This window comes from Aulostomus chinensis, chromosome 7 (assembly GCF_037954235.1).
Source record: "Aulostomus chinensis isolate RoL2024-O1b breed Wild chromosome 7, RoL_Achi_v1.0, whole genome shotgun sequence".
Lineage (NCBI taxonomy): Eukaryota > Metazoa > Chordata > Actinopteri > Syngnathiformes > Aulostomidae > Aulostomus > Aulostomus chinensis.
This window is the reverse complement of record NC_141326.1, coordinates 676,810-695,193: the sequence shown is the minus strand read 5'-3', so window position 1 is coordinate 695,193 and position 18,384 is coordinate 676,810. Positions and strand designations below refer to the sequence as shown.

The following is an 18,384-nucleotide window of genomic DNA, read 5'->3' as shown; positions in this document are numbered from 1 at the left end:
CCTGTTTCAATTGTCCTTTGTCATGGGTTGTGTGTCCTGTGTCCTGTGTGTCCTGTGTCCTGTGTCATGGGTTGTGTGTCCTGTGTGTCCTGTGTCATGGGTTGTGTGTCCTGTGTCATGGGTTGTGTGTCGTGTGTCCTGTTTCAATTGTCCTTTGTCATGGGTTGGGTGTCCTGTGTCCTGTGTGTCCTGTGTCCTGTGTCATGGGTTGTGTGTCCTGTGTGTCCTATGTGTCCTGTGTCCTGTGTCTTGTGTCCTGTGTGTCCTGTGTCATGGGTTGTGTGTCCTGTGTCCTGTGTCCTGGCATGTCCTCTGTGTCCTGTTTCATGTTCTTACTGCAGGCCTCTCTTTAGAGCCTCGTACACCTCGTCGAGGCGCTCTGGTTGAGGGACTTTGGGAGGCGGGTTGGATTTGGCAGACGTGGTGAACATCCTACTGGCTCTGCTGGGCTTTCTGCTGAGACCTGGAGTGCTGAACACTGCAAGGTTCCTGCAACAACAAAAGTATAATTATAATCATCATCATCATCATCATCATCATCATCATCATCACTGTCTTCATCGTCATCCTTCTCAAACGATGACTACACCGACATAATCTGTGGGAGGCAGGCATGTTTGAAATGGCTGTGACATCATCGACTCCAAAAGGTCACTCCTGTTCCTGGAAACTTGATACTTTTGCCTCCTCAAACACAGACATGACATCGGGATGTAACTTGTCGTGCTGTTGAATCATCCCACGTGATACTTCAACTACACTACATCATTGAGTATAACGAAGTATAGTTCAATGTCCTCAGGTTATCATGGCATGACTTCAGTTTGGGTACGATCGAGGCTTGGAAGAGCGGCGTCAGCTGGCTGTGGATAGTGTGACACTCTAGTCCAGCAGGTGACGTCGGCATGCTTCCATCATACAACTGGCTTAGAGGGGCAGGAAGACACCAAAGAACCTGCTTCAGTGGAGGACTAGTGTCATCATCATCGACAGACTGAGCAAGTGACCCCTCATACTTCTTATATTTAGACTGCTGCACCTCTTGAGAGCAAACATGGCGTCGCTGCTGTGATCTCTTCACAGTATCACAGGAGGAGAAAACTACTACAGCTAGCACTTCAGGTACTGGAGGAGAATCATGAGGAGGAACACGTTTATGAGTGAAAGCACATCGTATCAGTCAGCTAAGAGGTCGTCATGGCAACAAAGATGCATTGGAGGAACAGAAGCAGCCAACGTTGACACACATGTTGACGTGAGTCTGGAGGTCAAGTTGAACAGTTGCTGATTTACCAGTCGAGGTTCAACATCTCATCATCAGCTGGAAAAGGGTGGTCTGCCCACTCCAGGTTGGGGAGGAAGTCCTGCCTCAGGTGGAGGATTTTCAGTGTCTCAGGGTCTTGTTCACGAGTGAGGGTAGGATGGAGCGGGAGATTGACAGGTGGATTGGGCGTCCGCAGTTATGCGGGTGCTAAACCAGTCCGTTGTGGTGAAGAGAGAGCTTGATTTACCTGTCGATCGAGGTTCCAACCCTCACCTGTGGTCATGAGCTCTGGGTAATGACTGAAAGAACAATTCAATCCTGAATACAAGCGGCTGAAATGGGTTTCCTCCTCAGGGAGGCTGGGCTCTCCCTTAGAGACAGGGTGAGAAGCTCAGTTCTTCAGGAGGGACTCAGAGTAGAGCTGCTGCTCCTCCATGTAGAGGAGTCAGTGGAGGTGGTTCAGGCATCTGGTGAGGACGCCTCCCTCAGGAGGTGTTCCAGGCATGTCTGAGCAGGAGGAGGCCTCAGGCCGACCCAGGACACGCTGGAGGGATTATATCTCTCGGCTGGCCTGGGAACACCTCAGGATTCCCCACAAGAGCTGGTGGAAGTGGCTGGGAGAGGACAGTCTGGGCTTCCTTGCTGAGGCTGCTGCTGCCACGACCCGCATCAACCGGATAAGCAGAGGAGGACGATGACGACGACAGTTCAACATCTTCCTGTGATTGCTGAGGTGATGATCATCACAGAGCTGTCGCACTCAGACCTACAACACTGGCATGCGTCTATGGCGCTAATGCTGACTAGCATTGCAGGCTTTTAGCTCCCACATGATCAACATAAGTGACTCCATCACAGGGGAATGTCTAAATTTGCAGCTGTGTACCTGTAGGTCTTGTCGTAGGTATTGACTCCAGTGAAGCTCTGGCTCCTAGTGATGGATCTGGAGTTGGGGCGTCTCACTGGACACCCTGACAGAGACATGGTGGACAGAGCTCGGGACGGACCCCCTGTGAACAGCAGACACATACTATTAAACACTCACACACATTTCTGCAAGTACAAATACTGACTGAGGAAGTTATGAAATGTTTTATGTAGAAATGTCAGACATGAGTATAGTAGTGTACTGAGCATGCCCAGAGTGTGTACTCAGTCAGCAGTGAGTATATACTGAGTGTGTGTTACTATCAAAGGTACTGCTGATGTCACATACTCCTCCATCAGCTGGATGAGAGCGCTGACATCAATGGCTCCACCCACTGACTTATGTTCATATACTTATGAGATAATTCAGTGTGTCCGATCCTTTCATGGAATTTAAATCAATGAGTTTGTGTACCCAGGGGGGCATCGGGGCCCCGCTCTGGAGCCAGGCCCAGGGTAGGGGCCCTATGGCGAGTGGCTGGTGGTTGGGCCTTAGTCCATGAGGTCCAGTAGGGCTCAGCCCGAAAGGGATACATGGACTCGTCCTCCCATGGACCCACCGCCCGCAGGAGGAACCGGAAGGGTTTGGTGCTATGTGGTTTGAGCAGCAGACCATGGCGGGGGTCTTGGCTATCTGATCCCCAGGCATGAAAGCTGGCTTTTGGGACACGGAATGTTACTTCTCGGGCGGGGAAGGAGCCGGAGCTGGTGGAATATGTTGAGCATTACTGGCTAGATATAGTCCAAGTCCTTGAGAGGGTTTGGACTCTCTCCTTCGCTGGAGTTGCCACGGGTGAGAGGCGGAGGGCCAGGATGGGCTTTTTGATAGCTCCCAGACTCTCTGCCTTTACGTTGGGGTTTACTTTGGTAGACGAAAGGGCTGCTTCCCTGCGCCTTCAGGCTGGGGAATGGGTCCTGACTGTTGTCTGCACTTATGTGCCAAAGAGCAGTTCAGAATACCCAGCCTTTTTGGAGTCCTTGGGAAGGGTGCTGGATGGCACACCAACTGATCAACTCCATTGTCCTACTGGGAGACTTCAACACTCACGTGGGTAATGACAGTGTGACCTGGAGGGGCATGATTGGTAGGAACGGCAGGCTCGACCTGAACCCGAGTGATGTGCAGTTATTGGACTTATGTGCGAGTTGCAGTTTGTCCATAACTAACACCATGTTTGAACATAAGAATGCCCACCGGTGCACATGGCACCAGGACATCCTTGGTCGTAGGTCTATGATCGATTTTATAGTCGTATCATCTGACCTGCAACCACATGTTCTGGACACTCGGGTGAAGAGAGGAGCTGGGCTGTCAACTGATCACCATCTGGTGGTGAGTTGGATCAGGTGGCAGGGAGGACGGCGCGCAGACCTGGTAGGCCCAAACGAGTAGTGAGGGTTTGCTGGGAATGCCTGGCAGAAGAACCTGTCACAATGATCTTCAACTCCCACCTCCGGCAGAGCTTTGACCGCATCCCAGGGGCAGTGGGGGACATTGAGTCCGAATGGGCCATATTCTGCTCTGCCATTGTCGAGGTGGCTGTTGTGAGCTGTGGCTGTAAGGCTGCTGGGGCTGGTCACAGCGATAATCCCCCGCTGGTGGACATGGTTGGCTGGTGGGTCTCCAGAGGCAGCTGACCAGTACTGGCAGGCCAAGCAGTGTGCAGCCATGGTGTTTGCCAAGGCAAAAACTTGGGCGTGGGAGAAGTTCAGTGATGCCATGGAGAATGACTATCAGTCAGCTCTGATGAGGTTCTGGCAAACCGTCCGTTGCCTCGGGGGGGAAGGCGGCAACTTGCCCACACTATTTACAGTGGGGACGGGAGACTGCAGACGTCAACTGGGGAGATAATTGGGCGGTGGAAGGAATACTTTGATCTCCCCAATCCCACCAACACGTATTCCATGGAGGAAACAGAGTTTGGGAAGTGCTTGGGGAGGAATCAACCAATCTCCAGGGCATAAGTCACCGAGGCAGTTAAACAACTCCACAGTGGCAGAGCTCCTGGGGCAGATGAGATCTGTCCTGGTATCTCAAGGCTCTGGATGTTGTGGGGCTGTCTTGGTTGACACGTCTCTGCAATATTGTGTTGACATCGGGGGCGGTGCCTTTGGAGTGGCAGACTGGGGTGGTGGTCCCCATCTTTAAGAAAGGGGACCAGAGGGTGTGTTCCAACTATCGGGGGATCACACTCCTCACCCCCCCTGGAAAGGTCTACGCCAGAGTACTGGAGAGGAGGGTCAGGGTGATAGTCGAACCTCAGTTTGAGGAGGAGCAGTGTGGTTTTCGTCCCGGGTGTGGAACCGTAGATCAGCTCTTCACCCTCGCTAGGGTGCTGGAGGGGGCATGGGAGTTTGCCCAACCAGTCCACATGTGTTTTGTGTATTTGGGGAAGGCTTTTGACTGTGTTCCTAGGAGCACCCTGTGGGGGGGGGGGGGGTACTCCAAATTGACCGGTGGATTGGGGTGGCGTCTGCAGTGATGCAGGTGCTAAACCAGTCCATTGTGGTGAAGAGGAAGCTTAGCCAAAAGGTGAGGCTCTTGATTTACCGGTCAATCTACGTTCCACCCCTCACCTGTGGTCATGAGCTCTGGGTAATGACTGAAAGAACAAGATCCTGAATACAAGTGGTCAAAATGAGTTTCCTCCTCAGGGAGGCTGGGCTCTCCCTTAGAGACAGAGTGAGAAGCTCAGTCCTTCAGGAGGGACTCAGAGTAGAGCTGCTGCTCCTCCAGGTAGAGGAGTCAGTGGAGGTAGTTCAGGCATCTGGTGAGGAGGCCTCCCTCAGGAGGTGTTCCAGGCAGGTCCAACCAGGAGGAAGCCTTGGGGCCGACCCAGGACACGCTGGAGGGATTATATCTCTCGGCTGGCCTGGGAACGCCTTGGGATTCCCTTGGAAGAGCTGGTGAAAGTGGCTGGGAGAGGACAGTCTGGGCTTCCTTGCTGAGGCTGCTGGATTAGCGGAGGACGACTACGATGAAGACTGTGTGTCTGATCAGTCATCAATACATCAATATATGGATCGTTGATGGGTACCAAGTGGATCTTTTCACTGTGACCTCAGAGTTCAACAAACTGACACATCCAGTAAAACCAGTTCAGATTCCCCAACATATTCCAGCAGGTGTGTTTCATGCCTCCCTCTGATTGGCTGATGTGTGGCTCCTTCCACACTGATCCATCCAAGCCAGTGTGGCCGCTGAGGAACCATGGTGGCCCCTGCTGCAGCTGACGAGAGTCGCTACGCTGCTCTGGTTCAACTCTGGTCAGCAGCATATTTCTGCATGAACTTCTGAGTTCTTCTAAATAAAACACTGAATAACCTTGAACTAAAAAGTGGAGCAATTGTTAAGCCATTTGTTTGGTTGATTTTGGTGAACAGTTTCAAAAAATCTGACATCCACAAATATTGTTTTGTTTTTTTGCATTTTTATCATTTAAAATTTGCCAAGAGAAGTAACACATACCACAACAGAACTGTTCATCAATAGCAACCTGATGTATTGAGCTCCCCCATATCTGTTGAGAGTAAACAAGCCATTCAAGGTGGGTTGTTTACCATGGAGACTCAGGAACAACTGACAGCAGCAGCAGCCTCGTGGCGGCCAGAGAGCTGCAGCCCGACAGGTGCAGGACCACAATGTGCCTGCTAATCCACCAGAGGTAAGCTCATTGATTAGCAGTTAATCTTTGAGTTTCTCAGATGTGGACTGTGTGTGTGTGTGTGTGTGTGTGTGTGTGTGTGTGTGTGTGTGTGTGTGTGTGTGTGTGTGTGTGCGTGTGCAGAGAGAGAGAGGTAGGAAAGAGGAAAACACACTGACACAGTTGTGATTTCCATGGTAACTGAACACCAACTATGACCCATGTCAGTGTGGGAGCTGCTGCTCGACTTCCAGGCTGCTGGCTAAAAAGTGCCCCCCCCCCCCCCCCCCGGCCCTGTATCCTGTTTCTACCAAGGCTTTTACAAGATGACCCCCACCCCCGCACAGAGGAAATGTCACAATCCAACAGGAAGTCAGATGCTACTTGCTCTGCTGACAGGAAATTGAACAAAGGACAGTTCTGGAGTGGACCTCCATCGCAAGGGATGGACAGAGTACTTTCATACCATCCACGTATGTGAAAGTAATCAAGTATACTAATATATATACTGTGTTTTTGCCTCTGGCAACTCAGTTACTTTATTACAGAATGAAAATAACCCTGTGTGTGTGTGTGTGTGTGTGTGTGTGTGTGTGTGTGTGTGTGTATGTGTGTGTGTATGTGTGTGTGTGTGTATGTGTGTGTGTGTGTGTGTGTGTGTGTGTGTGTGTGTGTGTGTGTGTACATATGCTGGCTGTAACTACACACTTGTTGATTTAACCCAGTTGAAGCTGAGCTGCTGAGTTGAAGATATAAAGGAAGGAGGTCTGTTGGTGATAACAGCCAAGCAAACAGAAGCAGTGGAGGAGTTGAGTCACTGAGGCCATCCCACTCAGGAACGTTCCTCCCTCACTAACTGGGTTCCCACTGCGCTGGAACAAGTTCCACATCACAAGTCACTGCTTCTGGTAGATGTGTGGAAACACACGTGTTGCTATGAGTGACTCACCAAGGAAGTGATTCACTCGTTATCAGATTCCTCTCGTTTTCATTCATCCCATGTTTAGCAGCTCTAGCAAGCACACGTTCGGGTGGGCACCTCACCTACCACAACAACAAACCTTAAATCTACTGCATCATCTATGAGATACTTGGATTGTAAATGTAATACTGATACTTTGTCTCTGCTTATTCCTTCGTGTTTCTGATGTTTATGAGATAATCCAGTCAATTCACGTATCTTTCATCCAAGCTCCTAATTTCCAGTGTGATTAACCATCCATCCCTCCCTCCCTCCCTCCCTCCATCCTTCCATCCATCCATCCCTTCATCCATCCATCCATCATCCATCCATTCATCCTTCCATCCATCCATTCATCCATCCCTTCATCCATCCATCCATCATCCATCCATTCATCCTTCCATCCATCCATTCATCCATCCACCCACCCCTCCACCCACCCATCCATCCATCCATCCTTCCCTCCCTCCTTCCATCCATCCATCCACCCCTCCACCCACCCATCCATCATCCAGTCCATGGCAGGGCCAACACATAGAGACAGACAACCATTGGCTCTCCCAGCCACGCCTACGGTCAATTTAGAGTCTGGATTAACCTGGTCCCTCTTGATGTCTTTCGACTGTGGAGGAAGCTGGAGTACCAGAGAGAACCCAGCTGGAACAGGGAGAACATGGAGACTCACACAGAAAGACCCCGTGCTGCAGCCGGGGCTCCACCCACAACCTTCTTGCTGGGGGGCCGCAGTGAGGACCACTGCTCCACCGGGCCGCCCTGTGATTAAACAATAGGGACTGAATTATTGGAGTGTTCTCACTCGTCTACGCAGCTCAAACCGGTGTCAGAGTCAACAGTTCCTTGCCCCCCAACAGGCTCAGACTGGGATTATCTGAGTGAGACCACGATTGGATACGCATCTCAGGCTGCATTCACACCCCCCGCACCAGTGCCCACGGTAAGTTCGTCAGCGTGCGTGATCGAACCTGAGTGTGGGTGCTTGAGCTTGGGTGCATATAAAGTGAGTCCAGCAGGGCTGTAATCTGTAGCCCCTGATATAAAAGCGTGACCAGACATGACAGTTAGACAAACACTCCAGAAATGACTGGAAACATTTTGGGGGTCAGAGGTCAACCAACACATCTGCAGTTGTCGTCTTCATCCATCTGGACATGTCTAGTTAATGATGAATCAGCACTCGTGACAGTGAGCTGTACCTGGACTCAGTAACGGATATTCAAGCCAGGAGTTCACCAACCTTGACATCGATCCAGGTAAGTGTCAGCGATCCAGTTCAGGCAGAGCAGCGGTAGCCGGCACATTTCTCCTCCTCTCGTCTCTTTTTAATCTCCGGCCTTTCATGAGCTAATCTGTCAGCTTCCCATTCAGCAACAGTCCATCTCCTCCATTCACACTTCACACAGCTGGAGGTGAGACGTGTGTCACACACTTCAGGGCTGAGGTGCTGTTAGGGACTTCCATGTTGCTGCCCTGCCCAAATGACAACAGCAGACTGCAGTCACACCATCTGCTCTGCTATTGATGCTCGATCAGAACCACCAGCACTGTGCCTCTGTAGCGAGCCAGCGGCTGACACAATGGCCATTGTTGGACACTCTCTGGCCTCTCCCTCCCAGACCTTTCTGGAAAAGCACACATAAACCATCAAAACACAGCTCACTAGTCAACCCTTTCAGCCAGGGACGGGCCTGCTCCTGATAATAAAATATCTCATGTCATTTCACCTAAGATTCAAGTTGCTATTATATCACTTATCTACTGCCCCATCAAAGCATCCCACTGAGGCTCTGTCAGTGAAACCATCCTCCAGCCGCCTGCATAGCTCACCTGGAGGGTTTCAGAGGTGGAGCAGTGAGGCTGGTGGGGCTGGTGGCAGCAGTGGTGGAAACACGTGTCATCACTCTCATGTGTTGCAGAGCCATGTTCACACCAAACATGGAGCAATTGTTTGTTCTGACTTTACATGTAAAGTCATCAAACAAAGATGTTAATCGAGCCGTAGCTGGCTTGAAGATAGCACAACAGGATCCATGTCCGGAGACACAAACTTTTTAGAGCCTCAGGACCCCAACTACCAGTCTAGGAGCTGTTCCTCCAGAGCAACAGCCGGAGAGGGAAAGATCTGGTGACCTTTAGATCCCCTCATAGAGGTGTGCTGCTGAGGGTTAGGATTAGTCAGAACAATCAGAGCAGAAAAACAATGAAAACAATGTCACTGCCCACCATGAGGCTTTTACTGTGGATTCCACAGTTTGCCTAAAAGCTCAAGGCATAAACCCTAACCCTAAACACCTGACCCCTAACCCCAAGCCCTAAACACCTGACCTCTAACCCCCAGCCCTAAACACCTGACCCCTAACCCCCAGCCCTAAACACCTGACCTCTAACCCACAGCCCTAAACACCTGACTTCTAACCCCCAGCCCTAAACACCTGACTTCTAACCCCCAGCCCTAAACACCTGACCCCTAACCCCCAGCCCTAAACACTTGATCTCTGACCCCCAGCCCTAAACACCTGAACCCTAACCCCCATCCCTAAAAACCTGACCTCCAACCCCCAGCCCTAAACACCTGACATCTAACCCCCATCCCCAAAAACCTGACTTCTAACCCCCAGCCCTAAACACCTGACCCCTAACCCCCAGCCCTAAACACCTGACCTCTAACCCCCAGCCCTAAACACCTGACCCCTAACCCCCAGCCCTAAACACCTGACCTCTAACCCACAGCCCTAAACACCTGACTTCTAACCCCCAGCCCTAAACACCTGACCCCTAACCCCCAGCCCTAAACACTTGATCTCTGACCCCCAGCCCTAAACACCTGAACCCTAACCCCCATCCCTAAAAACCTGACCTCCAACCCCCAGCCCTAAACACCTGACATCTAACCCCCATCCCCAAAAACCTGACTTCTAACCCCCAGCCCTAAACACCTGACCCCTAACCCCCAGCCCTAAACACCTGACCTCTAACCCCCAGCCCTAAACACCTGACTTCTAACCCCCAGCCCTAAACACCTGACTTCTAACCCCCAGCCCTAAACACCTGACTTCTAACCCCCAGCCCTAGACACCTGACTTCTAACCCCCAGCCCTAAACACCTGACCCCTAACCCCCAGCCCTAAACACTTGATCTCTGACCCCCAGCCCTAAACACCTGAACCCTAACCCCCATCCCTAAAAACCTGACCTCCAACCCCCAGCCCTAAACACCTGACATCTAACCCCCATCCCCAAAAACCTGACTTCTAACCCCCAGCCCTAAACACCTGACCCCTAACCCCCAGCCCTAAACACCTGACCTCTAACCCCCAGCCCTAAACACCTGACCCCTAACCCCCAGCCCTAAACACCTGACCTCTAACCCACAGCCCTAAACACCTGACTTCTAACCCCCAGCCCTAAACACCTGACCCCTAACCCCCAGCCCTAAACACTTGATCTCTGACCCCCAGCCCTAAACACCTGAACCCTAACCCCCATCCCTAAAAACCTGACCTCCAACCCCCAGCCCTAAACACCTGACATCTAACCCCCATCCCCAAAAACCTGACTTCTAACCCCCAGCCCTAAACACCTGACTTCTAACCCCCAGCCCTAAACACCTGACTTCTAACCCCCAGCCCTAAACACCTGACTTCTAACCCCCAGCCCTAGACACCTGACTTCTAACCCCCAGCCCTAAACACCTGACCTCTAACCCCCAGCCCAAACCCAGCCCTTTGCTGCTGTCTTCACGCCACTGATCACTTCTCTGCGTGTGAGCAGTGTGAAAGCCTATCCCAGCAGCCTTCCCCCTGGACGGGTCACCAGTCCATGGCAGGGCCAACACATAGAGACAGACAACCATTGGCTCTCCCAGCCACGCCTACGGTCAATTTAGAGTCTGGATTAACCTGGTCCCCTCTTAGACATAGTAATTCAGGGCAGTGATAATGGTTGGTCTGCATCTGGGAGTGTAACTTGGCAACAGTTGTTGCAGAACAGCGCCACCAGTAAGTGAGCCATTAATATTCTCTCAGTGCTGGTAATGACTTTCAGGTTTGTCAACAATTATTTCTGACACCAAATGTGCTGAGAGCAAACGTCTGCCGGGGAGGACGAATAGGAGGTGACGTTACTCAAAAAGGTGCTTCACCTTCACTGTTGGCCAACACAATGCCACCAGGATCACAACAGCTTCACCTCATGGTCACTGCTCTCTTTGGGCTCCACACACAGACATTCATGCCAGTTTCACCACTGCCAACCCTGCCCTCCATCATAATACACTCCAGAGGAAAAGGAAACCCAGGAGGGAGTTACATCCTGCAAGGAGGGAAAGCTCAGGAAGACAAGTGCAATTCATAACATCGCCTCATATTTGTGTGTTTCTGAGAAATGAAATGTTTGAGTTTGTCTTCTTTGCCCCAATTCATTAGCACAAAACTGTCTTTAGAATATGAAGTCCGATATCCTGTATCATCGTCTGTCTTGCTTATTTGTGTCTCAACTGAACTCGATTGAGCAGAGACCTCCACTGGGCACTGATATCTCAAGCAAGGTTCGTCTTCTCATTTCATTTGAAACCATCCCAAACTTCATGGAAGTAAACTCATCCTGGATAAGGGAAGATGGAGGCATCATCGGGAGGCAGGGAGAGCAAGCCAGCTTGATGGGGGACTGGATGGTAGACTGGTTCATGGGAGGGGAGGCAGGGAGAGCAAGCCAGCTTGATGGGGGACTGGATGGTAGACTGGTTCATGGGAGGGGAGGCAGGGAGAGCAAGCCAGCTTGATGGAGGACTGGATGGTAGACTGGTTCATGGGAGGGGAGGCAGCGAGAGCAAGCCAGCTTGATGGGGGACTGGATGGTAGACTGGTTCATGGAAGGGGAGGCAGGGAGAGCAAGCCAGCTTGATGGGGGACTGGATGGTAGACTGGTTCATGGAAGGGGAGGCAGGGAGAGCAAGCCAGCTTGATGGGGGACTGGATAGTAGACTGGTTCATGGGAGGGGAGGCAGGGAGAGCAAGCCAGCTTGATGGGGGACTGGATGGCAGACTGGTTCATGGAAGGGGAGGCAGGGAGAGCAAGCCAACTTGATGGGGGACTGGATGGTAGACTGGTTCATGGAAGGGGAGGCAGGGAGAGCAAGCCAGCTTGATGGGGGACTGGATGGTAGACTGGTTCGTGGAAGGGGAGGCAGGGAGAGCAAGCCAACTTGATGGGGGACTGGATGGTAGACTGGTTCATGGGAGGGGAGGCAGGGAGAGCAAGCCAGCTTGATGGGGGACTGGATGGCAGACTGGTTCATGGGAGGGGAGCACAGGCCAGTGTAACAGTAGGGGATAAAGGGGGGGGGCGATGCAGGCGGCGGTTGGAGCTCTGGTGGATCTGTGGAAACACAGAGAGACTGAGAGACACCAAGGAGGAGAAAAGAGGAGAGGAGAGGAGAGGAGAGGAGGGCTCCATGTAACCTGATGTGTCCCCCAGCAGTCTAAGCCTGTAGCAGCATAGCTATCAATGGTTCAGAGCTACCTGAACCAGTCCTGACTGAAGGCTCTGTCATAAAGGAAAGTCTTAAGTCTGGACTTAAAAGTAGTTAAAGTGTCTGCCTCTCTGACCCATGGAGAGATGCTGGTTCCACAGTAGAGGAAATGGTACCTGAAGGCTCTACCTCCCAGTCTGTTTTAGAGATACTGGGAATCACTAACAGACCTGCATTCTGGGAGCGGAGTGCTCTAGTAAGACAGGAGGGACTAATGAGTTCTTTCAGAGAGGATGGAGCTTTATCATTGAGAGCCTGATGAGTCAGCAGAAGGATTGTGAAGTGGATTCTAGATCCTACAGGAAGGAGAGAAGCTAAAGTGGAGAGATGTGTTCTCTCTTCCAATTCCTGTCAGAACCCTGGCTGCAGCGTTCTGGACCAGCTGGAGACTCTTTAGAGAGTTGTTGGGACATCCTGACAGGAGAGAGTTGCAGTGGTCCAGCCTAGAAGTGATAAATGCATGCACCAGTTTCTCAGCATCACTCTGGGAAAGGATGTTCCTAATCTTAGTACTAAGTAATACTTCGCAGGTGGAAGAAGGCGGTCCTAGTCACATGCTTTATGTGGGAGCTGAAGGAAAGGTCCTGGTCAAAAACGACTCCAAGGTTCCTTGCAGTTGTACTTGGGGTCAGGGTGATGCCATCTAGAGTAGTGATCTGGTTAGAGAGGTGTCCCTGAGGGGTTTAGGTCCAAAAATGATGACCTCAGTTTGATCTGAATTTAGCAGAAAGAAGTTAGAGGACATCCAGGATTTCATGTCTTCCAGGCAGTCTAGCAGATTAGTAAGCTGGCTTGTGTCGTCTGGCTCCATCGACCAGTAGAGTTGTGTGTCGTCCTCATAACAGTGGAAGTTGATCGAGTGCTTCCGTATTATGTCACCTAATGGGAGCATGGAAAGAGGGAAGAGAATCGGTCCTAAAACTGAACCCTGTGGTCCACCATATGTAACTCTGCTGTACTCTGAATGGTCAATATTAACATTAACAAAGTGAAACCTGTCAGATAAGTAGGACTTAACCCATTTTAGGGCAGGTCCTTTAATCCCAGTTTCATGGTCTAGTCTCTGTAGCAGGATGCTGTGGTCGATGGTGTCAAATGCAGCACTGAGGTCCAAAAGGACAGAGACGAGACCTCTGTCTGAAGCCGTAAGAAGATCAGTAGAGACTCTGACCAGTGCTGGTTCAGTGCTATGGTGTTCCCTGAATCCAGACTGGAAGGCTTCAAAGAGCTCGTTGCTGTGCAGATGTTCATGTAGCTGCTCCAGGACAACCTTCTCAAGGATCTTGGAGATGTAGGGAGGTTGGATATCGGCCTATAGTTGGCTAACACATCTGGGTCAAGAGAAGGTTTTTAAGTAAAGGGTTGATGACAGCCACCTTAAAGGCCTGTGGCTCATAACCTGTGACTAAGGAAAGATTAATTTGGTTCAATATAGAAGTGTTGACTAGAGGGAAGGCATCCTTAAGGAGGCTTGTTGGGATGGGATCCAGCAGACAAGTGGCTGACTTGGAGGAAGTGACTGCAGAAGTCAAGTCTGACAGGTCGATGGGGAGAAGCTGTCCAAGTGAGCACCAAGTCTGGGAGGTGCTTCTATGGGGACTGTAGTCTGTCCTCCATTACTGGCAATCTTTGTTCTGATGTTCACAATCTTTTCAGTGAAGAAAGATAGGAAGTCGTTACTGCTGAGAGTTGGGGGATGCATGGCTCAACAGCACTATGGTTCTTGGTGAGCCTGCCCACGGTGCTGAAGAGGAACCTGGGGTTGTTCTTATTCTTTTCTATCAGGGACGAGTAGTAAGCGCTTCTAGCATTACGGAGTTCTTTTTTATATATTAATAAACTCTCCTTCCAGGCTTGGCGGACTTCCTCGTGCTGGCTGGAATGTGTCTTCCTTTCCAGTTGTCTGGTCTTCTGTTTTAAGGCACGCAGCTCTGGGCTGTACCAGGGAACTATTCTTTTCTGGTTGATAACCTTCTTTTTCAGGGGAGCGACGGCATCAAGTGTCCCAAGGAGTGCTGCTGCAGTGCTGTCCACAAGATAGTCTACCTGCGAGGGGGTGAAATCAGCATAACTGCCCATTATATCACTACAAGATGTGGCAGCAAGCTCTGCTGGAATAAGCTCCTAAATCTAGAAACAGCAGTGTCAGATAGACATCTACTGAAGCGGGACTTTTTCCCAGGTAGGATATAATTTGTTAAAGTAAATTCAAATGTAATTAAGGAGTGATCAGACAAGACAGGGTTCTGAGGAAGAACTATGATGAGGTCAGCTTCTATTCCATAAGTGAGCACTAAATCAAGGATGTGATTAAAAGTGGGAGTGGGTTTGTTTACCCTCTGACAGAAGCCAACAGAATCAAGAAGCGACTTAAACGCAGTGGCCAGAGGATCATCATTGACGTCCACATGGATGTTAATGTCACCCACTAGAATGACTTTGTCTGAGTTCAATGCCAAGTTAGACAGAAAGTCAGGGAGTTCTTCTAAGAACTCAGAATAAGGTGCAGGAGGACGGTACACCCCAGCAAGTAAGAGTGGTTTCTCTGCTTTCCAGTCTGGGAGGGAGAAGCTGACAGTCAGGCTCTCAAATGAATTAATGAACAATTAGGTGGAGGGTTAATGAGCTGTTTTCAGTTACCATTTCAGCACGTCACTCCTTCCATGTCTTTCAACAGAAAGATAAAACTCTGTAGTTCGAGCAGCTCTACTGGGAACTCCTGGTTCTGCAGCGCCAATTGTGAGCAGGAGCAGGGAGCGATGTTACATCGTCAGCTCTACAGCCCAAATGTCGCCCTGTTCTACTTTTCTCTGAGATGAACTCTGTCATGACTCATCTTGTTGTCCCCATAAAACACATCAACTCTCCAGTGGACAAACCCAGAAGCAGGGTGCAGCCTCTTTTCCCCACCCGCTACGAGAGAGCGCCTGCTCCCCCTCCCATGGCTGCTGTCATCTCTGGGAATGTTTCTCCCACAAATGAACCTCTCAAAGGAAATGAGATGTTTCCTCCTCCAGCCACACAGCTGAACTGTCACTGAAGGTGTCAGATGTGGTGCTTGTGCTGGCATCACTACCAGACGCTGCACAAGCAGAAACAAGATGTCAGACATGTCACTAATAGTCACAACTTTACAAGATCTTTAATGTTTAATCAGAATCTAAAGGTTCTGGCCCATCTCTATTTTTTATTCTACATTATTTCAACAACACAAATCCAAAACACACACACACACACACACACACACACACACACACACACACACACCTCTGCTCAAGTAAACCACTTAAACGTCAATGATTTAACTTCTGTTAGGGACATTCCTCTCCTCTCCCATGTGTAAGTGTTGCTATGGTTACTTCATCTAAATATTATCACCTTTAATTTTATCAAGACACACACACACACACACACACACACACACACAGAGTTATGGGTTTGCAATGTTATTTTAGGAAACAACAACTGTGTTTGAGAGTGTAACAAATTATATTCATCAACAGCCTGCAACAAGTGAATAGAAAAGGGAACTCGTGAAACAGAAAGTGAACAAATCCCTCCAGACTCCGAACGTCACTGACAGGAACAAGGGATTGGAACAAAAGCCCTTCATCTCCCTTAGAAATAAAAGCAGACTTGTGCCAGGTAAAAACCTCCTCCAGCAGACACACCAGTGATTCTACTCAGATAACCATGGTCCAAAAGGTCTGTGAATACATTTCACTGGCAAAACTAAAGATTCAATTATTCAGAGCGAGTTTTCAAATCGATTCAATGGCAGAGAACTGCTGCTGGCGAACAAATCAAGATGGTGAACACCTGTGAGTCCCCCGTCACTGTAATAAGTGACAAAGCTGTTGAGCAGCACACAAACACAGAGTTAATGATTAGAGCATACCTCCATAGCCACTGTACATGGTCGCTGCGCTGGCTGGTGACCACCCTCCAAGCCCAGAGACCAGATCTGGGCCGTGTCTCCTGGTACAGGCCGGCACTCCTCCTTCTGGTCTCTCAGCTTTTACTGCTACGAACTTCTGTCTGTCCTCCTGGTTCACTTCCCTCCACTTCCCTCTTCTCCCATCTCTGCTTACACCGTTAATCCTTCCAATCTGTCCTCTGTCCTACTGATTGTCTTTCTCACTCCGTCACAGTGATGGGGGCAGGGGGGCAGGGAGGAAACCGTGGGGGGCAGTCCTTCCTCTTTTTCTTCCCAATGACATCATAATTTTTCCTGCCCCTCCTTCTCCCAGCTGAACACATTGTTTCTGACCACACACATGCACACACACACACACATACATACACACACATACACACACATACACACACACATACACACATATACACACATACACACATACACACACACATACACACATACACACACATACACACACTTAATTCCCAGAAATTACTCATTTAAACAATCACTGTATTTGCAAGTAATTTGATGGAACAAATGAAGCTAATTTGTGAACCATGGTAGAAAAACACAAAGTATTTGTCTTCACCGTTTCCATGGATGCAGGGAAGCCCGAACACAGAGGCTCTGGGGGTGGGGGGTGGGGGGGCAGGTGACACGATGGCAGATGCAACCTGATCAGTCCATCTCCAAACCCCCAAATGACGGCTGAAACGAGAAACCCGAACCAAACATGAATGTCAACTGTCGGGAAAGGAATGGATCTGCAACAACATGCTGGAGAACCAACCTCAGAAGTCCCACTCATCATAGCAAGATGCAGCGTTCACTGAGAAAATGGAGGAACTCTGCCGAGGACTTCCCACGCGGTACAGAACGAGGGATGAAGACAATCATGCCACAAACAGAGGAGCAAAAGAAGAAGAACAAACCCTAAAGACAGTATGGAGACGAGTGTGAGTGAGGACAAAAGGTTGAGGAGCTCGAGGTCAGGTGGACGACTTGGAGAATAAACCAGAACAGTCTATGATGTTTAGGCCAGAAGTCACACGACAGTTAGTGGGCGAAGCGCCAGGGAACCCCTCATACACAATGACCAAACGGACCCCACAAGGCCATAAAGGGACAGTTTGGTGGCTTTGATGTGGGCTTGTATGAGACGCTGATGTCCAGCCAGTGTCTCACATGCCGTAGACGATGGCAGGTGGTCCTGTCTGGAGAATCAGAGCGACACAGCAGCAGGAAGCAGAAGAAGGTGGCCACAGAGATGTGCTGCTTCAAGCTGAAAATCTCTGCCAAAACGATCAATTGATTTTAAGTCCAAATCGGGATTTGAGACAGCGTAATTAGACCGTCAAGGCCGTGATTAGTCTGGGCATGTCAGTATGCGGCACAGCGCATTAGCACAAGGACTTTAAGTTGTGGGACACACAGTCATGCTAACCCAACAGAAGTGACCTGAGGCCCCTCCTGAATCACCCACCAAAACCAATTCACCAAGCAGTGCCAAGTCTGCTGGAAACAGAAGGAGACAAGAAGACGACAAGAAGACAAGTGGTATGACAAAGTTTCTAGCATCAACTTGCTATTTTGAATATTTTTGAACAGGCACGAAGAACCTGTGTTCGTCATGTTGAACTTTAGACACTACAGTCGTACGTCTGGTCTGAGATCAGTGGTCCTGAAGGGCAACACCCAGGAGCTTCACACCCTGGACCTGCTGCTTCGATGGCAGCAGCCGATGCCATGTTGTTTGATACAAAGTACAGGATGTTTCACTTTCATTCAACATGAAACTATGATTTTCTACCTCCTGATACCATCCACCCATCATCCATCATCCACCCATCATCCATCATCCACCCATCATCCATCATCCACCCATCATCCATCATCCACCCATCATCCATCATCCATCCATCATCCACCCATCATCCACCCATCATCCATCATCCATCATCCATCCATCATCCACCCATCATCCATCATCCACCCATCATCCATCATCCATCATCCACCCATCATCCATCATCCACCCATCATCCATCATCCACCCATCATCCATCATCCATCCATCATCCACCCATCATCCATCATCCATCATCCATCCATCATCCA

At 50.0% G+C, this 18,384-nt stretch overlaps 1 protein-coding gene across 7 annotated transcripts in view; it reads right to left on the bottom strand.

Annotated features, from left to right (window-relative positions):
• The window catches only part of ripor1 (RHO family interacting cell polarization regulator 1), a 76,980-nt gene that overhangs the window by 29,149 nt on the left and 29,447 nt on the right, over window positions 1–18,384 (bottom strand). For 2 of the 7 annotated variants that reach the window (XM_086208006.1, XM_086208004.1), the window contains 2 exons: window positions 2,151–2,274; window positions 337–489 (listed from right to left, as the gene is read on the bottom strand). In XM_086208006.1, coding sequence (XP_086064132.1) covers window positions 337–489; window positions 2,151–2,248 — 251 coding nt within the window. In that variant the 5' untranslated portion in view covers window positions 2,249–2,274. Of the gene's footprint in view, window positions 1–336; window positions 490–2,150; window positions 2,275–7,481; window positions 7,571–8,051; window positions 8,885–16,242; window positions 16,610–16,855; window positions 16,975–17,056; window positions 17,200–18,384 lie in introns of those variants that run through there. The other 5 variants (XM_086208001.1, XM_086208005.1, XM_086208002.1 and 2 more) reach the window with 5 other exon arrangements.